Below are 11,422 nucleotides of genomic sequence, written 5' to 3'. Positions count from 1 at the left end.
CCTTGGCCTGGTCGACCAGACCAAACTTGAGGAAGAGCCTTACCTATCGGCGTACAGAGAGATCCCCCAGGACTTCGATGCTAATGCCTTTTAGCATGCAATCACTGGTCACACCGATTATAACCCCAGTTCATCCAAGGCCTCAGGTATCGAGAACTATTCACTGAAATATTTGCACCGTATACTCGCTGGTTCACTTTTTGGCAGGGTCCATCAAGCAACAGTACCATCCGCTGACCTGTTCGTGCTAGCCTGTTTACGAGACCGGAAGCCGCTGAATGTGGGGTATTATTTTGCTAAGTACATTGCCTCACTACAATAGAAGAAGAATGTCGCTGGCCTGTTCTGTGGACCGTTCATAACAACCATTGCTCAGAACTTAGGATTTTTCGATCCCAAAATCACTACGCTAACCCTTGGTCCAGTTATGGAACCATTAAACTTACAGGTGATGAAGCGGATTGAAATCTGTTGCGATATCAAAGGAGTTTGGTACCTATGGCGCGAAGCGGAGCAACTCAAGAAAAAGGACAAAGACGCACCTGGTCCATCCAAAATACGAAGGTCCGAAGATTCCATGCTAGAACCTGTTCATGTCACCCCAATACGCTCCGTCCTAGAACCCCCACCAACCGATGATGATGACAAAATCTACCGCATTGCTGCTCGGATGAGCATGGAGACCATCCTTATCAATATGCGTGTGATGGAACAACGAATCAATTCTTACGAGCAAGAAGTGGAGATCTTACGAGCCAGAATAGCCATTCTAGAAGGCAACAACCATTCCGCACCAAAGCCCCATATATCTGATGAATCACAGAAGAGCCCCATCAAAAATGAACCAAATGAAGAAGTACCCACACCTTCTGCTGCAAAACCAAATGCTGATGAGGAGGCTGAGTCCTCCCAGTCCCCAACAGTGTAAATGTCTCACTCTTTTTCTCTCTGTCCTTTGTTTGGCTGGCTACTGCTGTTGTTTTCGCGCAATGATGTTGGCGTCTGTCTCTTACCCAATTGTCTTACATTGAGGATAATGTTTTGGTTAAGTTGGGGGTAGGGGAACATCGTCTTAGCAACTGTTTGGCTGTTCAATTTTGCTATGTTATTTTTCCATGCTCTGTTATTTTATTCCCACTGTTAATTTTTGCTTGGTCCTCGTTTCACATCAACGCCACACCACAAAAAGAAAAACAAAGCACAAACACCATAATCACCCCGTGCGCTTCAACCGCAACTCACCCATTCATATTCATTTTGGGTTGAATTGACCAAACTTAGAATAGTTAAGTTACCATGCAATTTTTGTTATCTTTGTGACAATGTGATGATTCGATGATGAGTAGTTAAGGTTGATTAATTAGTTTGTGAAGTCCCTGATCAGGTTAATTGTTGGCTAAGTACAAACAACCAGTGAAGCTTGTGCCTAAATCTTGCATATTGTTGCAATAACATTATTGAAGAGTGGGCTTTGCGTATTTTAGGTAAGTTAGATTTTGCCTTGTTTGCCTTTCAGTAGAAAGAAATGAATCCTGGCATAATAGGATGAACATCCAATCATCCACCACCATACGAACAGCTATAGCTGGAGGCTGGTTAGTAAAAGAAAGAGGCCCTGTTTCCCAAAACTTATCAAAGGGGACACAATCACTAAAGAAGAAAAACAAACAGCGAAACACTTTCCCATTTAAAGCATTCAAAAGGAAAATGAAACAGGAAAGCCTGGAAATAAAAACAGACCAGCTCTCCAAGCTAAACTTATCCATTCACCACAAAACACCTGCCCCAATCATAATTTCCAACCATTCCACCATTCAAACCACCCCTCACCCTTGTGATGATTTCGAGGTGCCAAGAGAAATTTCGAGTATTTGTGGGACAAAAAGGCAGGTCAAAATTTATTCTTTGTATGCATAACTGTCGAGTGACTTAAACACCCTACAAACAGAGAGCAAACATTGTGAGAGACGAGCGAAATCCCAAAAGTACTAGGAAAATAATTAATTTTGGATCAGGGGATTCACGAGCTAGTTGTATCAGCTTAACTAATCATCATATGAATATTACAATCATTAGAGAAACATTAAATGCATTTACTTAGCTGTTCATTTGTTTGTGATAATTCTACCTGTTCCTCCATTTAATATTGATGTGTTGCTTGAGGACAAGTAAAAGCTTAAGTTGGGGGTAATTTGATGCGAGTAAAAAGAGCAAATAATTGAGGATGATCACTCATGGAAAAGAGCTTCAGAGTCTTAGTTTTCAACCAAAAATGGAAGAAACAGGCAGAAATTACAGTTCCAAGCAAGAACCCTCACGAACAGCCTCTCAGTAGAACAGAACAGCTTAAACAACGACATTAACGGGTCATTTGGAAGGAAACGGATAAACGCGCGGGTCGAGCAAGCTATAGGAGAGAGAAAGAGAGAAAAACGTGGAAAGCAAGACAACTTTCCATCTTGCGCCAAGTGTAGGAAGATTGTTTACTTGTCCTTGTTTTTACCTTTTTGTGACTCTTTACCCTTGTAATTTGGGTTGATGTAAGAGGAGTATAAATAGGAAGGGAATGTTATTGTAAGAGAGATCTCGGCATTGCTGCCACCACTAGTTTTATTTTCTGTTTTTATTTTCTGTCGGAAGAATGTTTTTAGGAAGAACAAGCTGTTCACTCATAACAATGAGTGAGTAATTCTTTCTGCATGCTTAGCCAGCCATTTAAAAGGCGATTGTAAGTATCTTTTATCAATGAATGAAGTATTTCTATCCATGATTGAGTGTTATTAGCATGCTTAAAGAATAGATTAAGATCAGGTCTATTTTATGGTTACCAAAGATGGCACGACGGTGCTCCGACGTAACGGAAACAGCTAATCGGCATATGTCGTAGTGGACAGACACGAAAACTACCACATATTGGGGTTTCTTTATGAATGCTTCCTGTTGCTTAATGCTTATTTGTATGTTAGCACAAGGACACTTGGTTAATATCACTTACTTAGAATCTTTGGAAATGGGAGACCGGACCTTAGTGACCGATGAGGGAGAGACCCAACTCAGGAATATAGATCTACTTCACTTAAAGATAAAAGTTAGGCACAGTTGTTTGTTAGGCGTATGGCTAGGTCTATGCTTGTTCATCTTGAATTCATTTATCCTATTATTCGTTTTCTTTGTTTGTGTGTATGTCAAAGTTAAGACTATTCATCAACTCAAGATCTGTATCTAACACTTAAGGTAACTTATTCTTCTCACTAAAGTCCAATCCCTGTGGAATACGACACTTGGTCTTACCAAATACTATAGACGACCTAGTACACTTGCTAGCGTTCGTATTTAACACACCAATACACCTCTGAAATGTTTCAAGTGCATTGCAAAACCAAATGGCGTTCTCCAATAGGCATGTGTCATGGGCACAAGTAAAGGTTATCTTCTTTTGATCTAAATGATGAATGTGAATCTGATTATAACCAGAATACCCATCAAGAGAACAATCAAATGAATAACCAACCAATCTTTCAAGCATTTAATCTATAAATGGCAAAAGGAGATGGTCTTTTCTTATTGCATCAGTCAATTTGCAATTATCAATGCAAAATCTCTAGCTTGTGACTATTCTGGTTGGGATAAGCTCATTGTTCTCATTTTTTTACTACAGTCATGCCTACCTTCTTAGGAACAACTTGGACAGGGCTTGTCTAAAAAGCATCAAAGATTGGATAGATGATTCAAGCATCAAGCAATTTGATGACTTTGACCTTAAAAACACTCTTCATATTTAGATTAAGTCTACTTTGTGTCTGAACATCATGCTTTGTGAATTTCTTCCATCATTAGTTTGGGGAGTCCTTGAGTATCTGCTCCCGTTTAAGGTTATTTCAACATCTCCTATCAAAGTAAGAGTAATTAGAGGGCCTACATCCCCGCCTCGAAGCCTTAGGAGCACTATCATTCATTGTTCGAGTAGATAGTTCCAAAAACTTATTAGGTACATATTGATTCCACAATCATCATACCAAATAATTAGACATCATACCAAATAATTAGAGGTCTATTTTGACAAGGATCTTGGCCTAGGGTGGACCCTTCAATGCTAAGGTTATTGAGAGATTAGAGAAAGAAAGTGAATGAGTTAGTTGCATACCTTTGATGGGCTGGCCTTTATATACCTTATATTTGTGGTGGAAGTAGATTATGCCCTTTGGTAGAGTGGTTAGCTCTCTAACTTAATATAAGATGGTGAGCTTTCTAACTTGATATAACAATTATAGATCTCTTGTGACTTGGGCTTTAATGATGATATTGGGCCTTTGACATTTTTCTCTTTAAACCCAATCCGAATTAGAAACTCTAATGCTTATAATAATCTCCTCATCAAATATCAGATTGAAAAAAGTAATAAAACAATAAATAATAAACAAAACAAAGACACAAGTCATGAAAATAAGAAAATAAGAAGTCAACCAATTGGACATACTTCAAATGGTACACCTATACGAGAACTCAAATGGTACACCTATACGAGAACTCCATCCCCAATTCCTTATCTTTAAAAGCTCTCTTTAAAAAAATGAAGAGAAAGAAACCCTTAAGCTACATCTTGCTTTGCTACACATTCTAATGTGTAAACGAAATTCCATCTAAAGAGGATACAAAATATTGTCATTTGATGTGGTATGCAATCTATAGTTGAGTTGAGATTACATAATCCCATACACAAACAGCTATATTTGCAGGATAAAATACATATGTAAACAGGATAAGAATACAAAGGAAAAGATTAAAAAAGTAACACCAAGCCAGTGTTGACCGTAGTTAACTGCTGCTATCTAGACCAAATCTTTTTCTTGGCATCCCTCTCTCTGATAAGTGCTGCTCCTTGTGCCTGCTCTTTCATAATCCTCTTATGACTCAAAGTTCCATTCGTAGATGTTACTGCTACCCCCTTTGATGTTGATGTTGTTCTCATAACTCTACCAACAACCTTAGGCGGATCGGATTTTCTACTCCTGCTGCTGTCATGGAATGGAGCTGGTACTGGTATCATGTTGTTTTCTATTTCTGAACTCCTAGATTGTCTTTTCTTTCTAGTCTCATGTACATTATCATTTCCTTTCGCTAATCCAGACCCCTGACTTAATGGTCGCTTCATCGAGTTTGAACTCTTTAAGACATGAGATTCTATGTCCATCAGGAATTCATCATGTCTCATGCAAGTTTTTCCTTCATGCGGCGTGGCTCTTACATCCGAAAAATCATGAGCTTGCATACTTTGCAATTGATTCTCTTGCTCTCTCAGCTTCTCCTCCAGCCCCTTAATCTGCATTACAAAAGGAAAATTCCATAAAAGTGTCACCTAATATAGTATTTAATTCCATAAGCATCATGTTCTTGTGACCATCTACTTAAAGTGGAGATAAGAATAAAAATAAAAAGAGACCTTTTGATGAAGTAACAAGGTCTCGGGATTCTGTTCCTGCTCCTTCAACTTTCTCTCGAGCTCCTTAATCTGTAGAAAGTAAACAAATATGTTAATCTAATCATGCACAGTATGTATCAACAATAAGTTTCTGATTACAATAAAGTATCTAACCTTTTGTTGAAGTGCAAGGGAATAAGATTCGGAGTCTTGCAGTTGCTCTTTAAACTTGCTCTCAAGTTCCTTAATCTGTTTGCAAAGGAAAAAATAGCATTTCAGCTTTCCTTTTAATATAAATGAGAATTCTACCTTATGGAAGTACAAATTCCACATGTAAATACATTAATATGTTCCGAAAAGATCAAGTTACGAATTTCGAAATAAAAATTAATTGTTTAAGAAACCAACCTTCTCTTGAAAAGCAGCAGAATCCAACTGTTGTCTATCCCTCATTTTGTTCTCCAGTTCCTTGACCTTTTGTTGGAGACCATTGCAAATCTCTTCCCGCCCCTTCAGTTTATCTGAAAGTTGTAAAACTTGCTTCTCTGTTTGGCTATGCAAGTTAGACTTCAGATCAAGATGGCCTTCAAGTTCTTTGATCTTCTCTTGCTGGGTTCTGTAAATATTATCCTTGTCTCTCGCCTTGTTCTCAAGGTTCTGTAAGTTCTCTTCTAACTTTCTCAGAGAATCATCTTTTGATTTGGATGATTGTCTTGCTTTCTCAAGCTTCACAAGGAAGAAAAAAAAACAGTGAATATATTATTAGATATTGAATAGTAGAACTCGTATTTTTTTATGGATGGGATCTTTGACAGCCTGTGAACGACAAAACCTACCATAGTTTTCATCTTTTGAAGCTCACTTGAATCAATCTGCTTCTTTGCAGGACCCAACTCAACTCCTCGAACGCGAGTGGCAAAATTTAATGAACTCACAGTCTCACTTAAGTCCTGCTCTGAAGGGCTAATTTGAACAAACATCAAAGTTTTGGAGTCACCCCCTGTATAACACACATAAAACCTCTAAGCCACAATGACCAAACATAGAAAAAGTTTGGCAGCCCTCCAAAATTATAGAAATCCCACAGTACAAGGTATTTACCTAGTGAATCTTGCAGTAAATGTGTTAACTTGGAGTTCCTGAAACCATATTAAGTAAAATGTCATAATTTTGCATATAAAATCACAGGAGGAGAACCCAGAAAAGTTTACTTACCTGTACGGAATATGACTGCTTTTAGTTGCTAAAGCATATATGACATCTCCAAGAGCCGAAAGAGATCTATTAATATTTTGAGCTTCCTTCAGTCGTTCCCCTTGCGCATCAGTTTTTCCCAGCCTCTCACTGCCTGCCAGATCGACAAGCCACAGCTTGCTGTTGGTGCATTCGCCATTCATCAAGTTCTTTGCTTTCACCATTACACTTAGCATACTGATTCAAATGGACATCATTTTTAGACGATAAACCACGGAAAGAAAGGAATCATGACACAAATAACTAAGCCAAAGAAAGACAAAGGAGCATGAAGTTGATACCAATGGGATCGGCTACTGTGTTCATTGACATTATTGGAACCAACTGCTCTAGCATTGCTTCCAGCCTGCAGTACATTCCAGACTTCTCTCAGGTTGTCAACTCTAGCTTCTACAATCCCCGGAACATGATGAGACCCTTCAGAAGATTGTTTTATCTCCAATCTAGTAGTACAGAAAATGAGAATCAGTGGAATTTGAATTTGCTTGTTTTACTTATAAATTCATCTATCAGCCTACACTGCATATATCATGAATCAACTCTTTTCAACATCCAAAAGTTTACCAGCTCACTTAAGTAGAGCAATGAGTTGAGCATGTAAAAGAAATACCATAACTTACTTCTTTGATGCGGGAGCTGTAGCCAACAAGTCCCTGATTTGCTCGTTATAGACTTCAAGCACGCTAACAGATAAGCTATATGTAAAAGTTTCATTTCTTTCCTTAGCAACTTCAAATAATTTCTCAAGAGTCCTGTAGTTGACTCCTCTGTTCTGCTCAGTACCCTCCATTGTGAATGTCTTACCTGTTCCAGTTTGACCATATGCAAATATACAAACATTGTAGCCATCTAGCACTGAAAGCACCAACGGAGAAGCATCCGCAAAGACATCAACTGTCAAGACAAAGCAACAGAAGGTTTTCATACGAGAAAAGCTACACTATACGGACCAAATACTCATGATAGCTCGACGAATACCTTGATTATCTCTTGGTGAGTAAACCCTGTCAAATTTATAAGGCTTTTTGGTAGAGGCACCTGTTAGAATCACAAGATCTCCATCCTTTGCTCCATCAAAGTCAACAACTGTTGCACACCCAGCAGATATCTCTTCCTTGTTTAGAGGACGACACCGACAGAAAACCCTAATATTTCCTGATATTCAAAAGAGAAAGTTATTAATTCCTCCCTTTTCACACAGCAAATAAATCTCTATATCAATCAGGAATGGGAGAAAAATAAAACATACCTTTAGCCTCCTGAATTTGATTATATAGCTCCTTTCTCTTGGCTTGCTCTTCACTATACTTTTCTTTAAGATACTCGCATTGCGCGACTGCAATAGATTGTATAAGTCCTTATATTGTTCAAATGACTGCAAACCATTTTAACTACACTTGGTGGTAAAGTCATGCTTACCCAATGCTTGAACTCCTGAGACCATTTTATTCAACTCAGGTACTGAATCAGCACATTCATGAGCCTCATAAGAGAGCTGAGCATGCTCCTTTTTCAACACCTACGCATACATCAGACGAATTATTGAAACCATTTAATAAATAGAGAATGAACATTAAGAGGATAAATTTTGACTATTCACTTCAACAAAAGCCATTGTTTACCCTAAGTTTCTCTTGTAAGTCCTGGATTCCCGCGGACCAGTACTTTTTATCACGTTCATACTTGCTGGTAATACTCCTCAGGTTTTCAGCTTGTTTCCCTACAGTTTCATCTGTCATGGGGAAAGACTATATTACTAAATTTTACCTAAAAGGAGCCTACAATAAATGGAAGAACCAAACTTAATAAATGGAAAGTACTAACTGATATAACTTTTTCTCCCCTATAAGATCAGCAATGGCTGAAATTACCTAGAGAACGTGTCTGAAAGGTTTTGTTGTCAAGCTCCATTCTAACCTTCTGCAGCTTTTCGTCTGCTTCATTCAACAACATCCATGCCTGAGAGCATTCATTTGTCTTAAGCTGACACTCAGTCATGAGTTCTTGTATCTTTTTTTCATATTTGTCTGTAGCTTTCGTGCGCATGAGTTTCTTCTGCTACCCCAAAATGAAAGTATATATATAAATAATATTTCTAATGCTCTGAAGTTGAAATTCTTTCTGTATGGGATGCATCGAACCTGATGTGAAGAAACTTCTATTTCAGCAGTACAGTTGTTGCATTTAAGATGATCTTGTGACAGACGAGGAACTGTATTCATTCACAAATGCCATGAAATTTAACATATTCATCCCTAAGGATATGAATTAGCTATGAATTAGGCAGCAACAAAAGTAATATCGTTTTTACCTGATAACTCCGTTGCTTTCCTTATACAAATTCCACAAACAATTGGGCTTCCAATCATCTCTTCAAATCTTATTACAATTATCCCATCATCCTTCACTGAAACCCTTGAGTCAACTAATTGTAATGGTTTATTTGCTCCCACAAGAGAAAATATATCAAATTCTGACAAGATCTGCCATTTCCCAAAAAGTAAGGAAATTTCAGCATTTATATTTGTAAACCCATTGAAGAATGAATACCAAATATAAGAATGAGAAAAATTGCAATTGAAAGTATTTTTAGGTTAATTAAATTGACTTGCCTTCTCCTCCTGCACGAGTACATTAAATACTCTGAGTCCTCTAGGCCCATTTGTGTTTATAATCTCAGCAAAATGGAGATCAACAAAATAGCTACCAGGAGGAAGATTAAACTGATAACAGAAGTGACCGAGTCGTGCAGACTGATAGATAAATGGGTGATCTCCAGCCTCATTTATCAGCTCATTCGTTCTTACAATATTTCCCCCTTCAAAATTAACGTCACCCAGAACTTTCACAGTAGAATCCGGTTCAATTAAAGCTTCACCTCCGGAATTTACAAACATTACAATTTCATCTGAATAAAAAAAAAAAGACCATCCATGAAAGGGGTTTTCAGAATTAAGAGTCTTATAGAATAATTGCAAAGTATATCACCTTAATCTTCAAATTACAATCCTATAAAACTACAGAATGCGTTAAAATTAGTGAAGTAGACTTCCAAAAAAAAAAAAAGATGAGATTTTTGGAACTCAAGAAAACACAAGTTATTCTCATGAGTTTCATTATATTTTAATTCTTATGAAGATATTAAGAATTAAGAAGACCCAGAGTTTGATTGTCATTCATTCTCATCAATAAGGAAGAAAAAGGGAAATTGCAACGAAACAGAATTGAATGATAATTCTAACCTGTAGAATGTGAACTGGAAAACCCAGATGGGATTAGTCTGGCATTGGAATCGCAAAGCATAGAATCAACCAAAGAATCCCAACCTTCGTCCATAGTAGAGTCTTTGATTTCTTGATCCAACTTCAAATTTTCCTCCCAATCAAAAACCCTAGAATCAGAGGAAGCTGGTACTAAGAACACGTTATTATCCTCCATAAAGATAAAAGCTTTTTGGGCGTTTGTAAATGGGTTTGGACAGTGTGTGAAACGAAAAAAGCTCAAGGGCAGCAAGAATCGGTTAAGGTTTGAAAGAAAAGGAAGGAGTGAAAGTCTTTTGGCTATTACGCTTTTGTGTGTGGCGCTGGCCTGGGTCGGAGAATGTTCAAATTTGAATTATAATCGACCGTTGGGAATTCTTACCGTTATGGTATCATTTGCAAGCCTAGTTAATTGAATTGCACATCTATTTCAATTTGGGCTAGGAGAAGAGGGGTTTGGGTCCTTATTAATTCCTTTATTATAGTATGTCATTATTTAATTCTGAAAAATTATAAAATTGCGAATAAATCAAATCATTAAATTTAATTTTGAATATGTTATCTAATATTTTTTTTTAAGTATTCTATATACCCTCGATCTCTAATTTATAAACGCGAATTCTTAAAATAGATTAAAAATAATGATTTTATTAATTTGATATAATTCAAAATTATAACTTGACATAATTATAGATAGTTTTTTTGAAAGTGAATTTATAATGATTTTATTAATTTGACATAATTCGACTTAATATAATTGTAAATAGTTTTTTAAAAGTGAATTCGTACGTAAATTTCTCTATATTACTAAGATTTAGACATATTGTAATGGGATAGTTACATGAGTTAGGCTATGCTTATTTTTATTTTATTTTTTGACAACGGCTATGCTTATTTTGTTATTTCTACCATTGGATGAGCTTACTTTATCATTGGATGGTGATGAACTTTGACAAAGTAAGCTCATCCAATGGTAGAAAAAACAAAGTAAAGCTTACTTTGTTAAAAACAAAGTAAGCATAGAAGGCATCATAGTTACATAATGTCATGAATGCTTGATTTAATATTGCTTTTTTAGGGATCATATTGTAATTTCTGATTAAATAATTATTGAAGTTTTTGTACTTATATTTTACAACAATCCCTACTATTTATTTATTTATTTATTTTTAAGTATTGTTTTTTTATGAAAATGCTTCTATATTTATTAGATGAAAAACACAATGAGTGTTTGTTTGTTTTTTCTTTCCTTTCCTACCAAAAAAAAACACAATGAATAAAACCTTACAAAATCCACGAAGGGACAAAGACGACTACAAATATAATTTTTAAGTATTGTTATTTTAATTTATATGAATATCAATCTCATGATTATATCCCTTCGCTGCTTCGGAACAGATTCTGTAAAACGGGGAGGGTGATTCGCGGCTCACAATTTACTTCCGCAATTTGGCATTCGGTGAAACAATCATTGTCTCAAATTCATGAA

At 36.6% G+C, this 11,422-nt stretch overlaps 1 protein-coding gene across 1 annotated transcript; it reads right to left on the bottom strand.

Annotated features, from left to right (window-relative positions):
* Window positions 1-4,519: 4,519 nt before the first annotated feature.
* Window positions 4,520-10,324, bottom strand: LOC136230565 (kinesin-like protein KIN-14R). Its single transcript, XM_066019670.1, has 18 exons — window positions 9,916-10,324; window positions 9,286-9,581; window positions 8,985-9,156; window positions 8,815-8,885; window positions 8,545-8,728; window positions 8,296-8,405; window positions 8,093-8,192; window positions 7,923-8,009; window positions 7,652-7,828; window positions 7,294-7,567; window positions 6,955-7,116; window positions 6,635-6,850; window positions 6,521-6,558; window positions 6,256-6,419; window positions 5,828-6,145; window positions 5,594-5,668; window positions 5,441-5,509; window positions 4,520-5,320 (listed from the first exon to the last, which is right to left on the bottom strand). Exons 1-18 carry the CDS (start codon window positions 10,109-10,111, stop codon window positions 4,826-4,828), a joined length of 3,204 nt encoding a protein of 1,067 aa, XP_065875742.1. The 5' UTR covers window positions 10,112-10,324; the 3' UTR covers window positions 4,520-4,825.
* Window positions 10,325-11,422: the final 1,098 nt, after the last annotated feature.

Source organism: Euphorbia lathyris, chromosome 5 (assembly GCF_963576675.1).
Source record: "Euphorbia lathyris chromosome 5, ddEupLath1.1, whole genome shotgun sequence".
NCBI classification, from domain to species: Eukaryota; Viridiplantae; Streptophyta; class Magnoliopsida; order Malpighiales; family Euphorbiaceae; genus Euphorbia; species Euphorbia lathyris.
The sequence above is the reverse complement of the archived record's forward strand: the minus strand, read 5'-3'. Positions and strand labels throughout refer to the sequence as shown.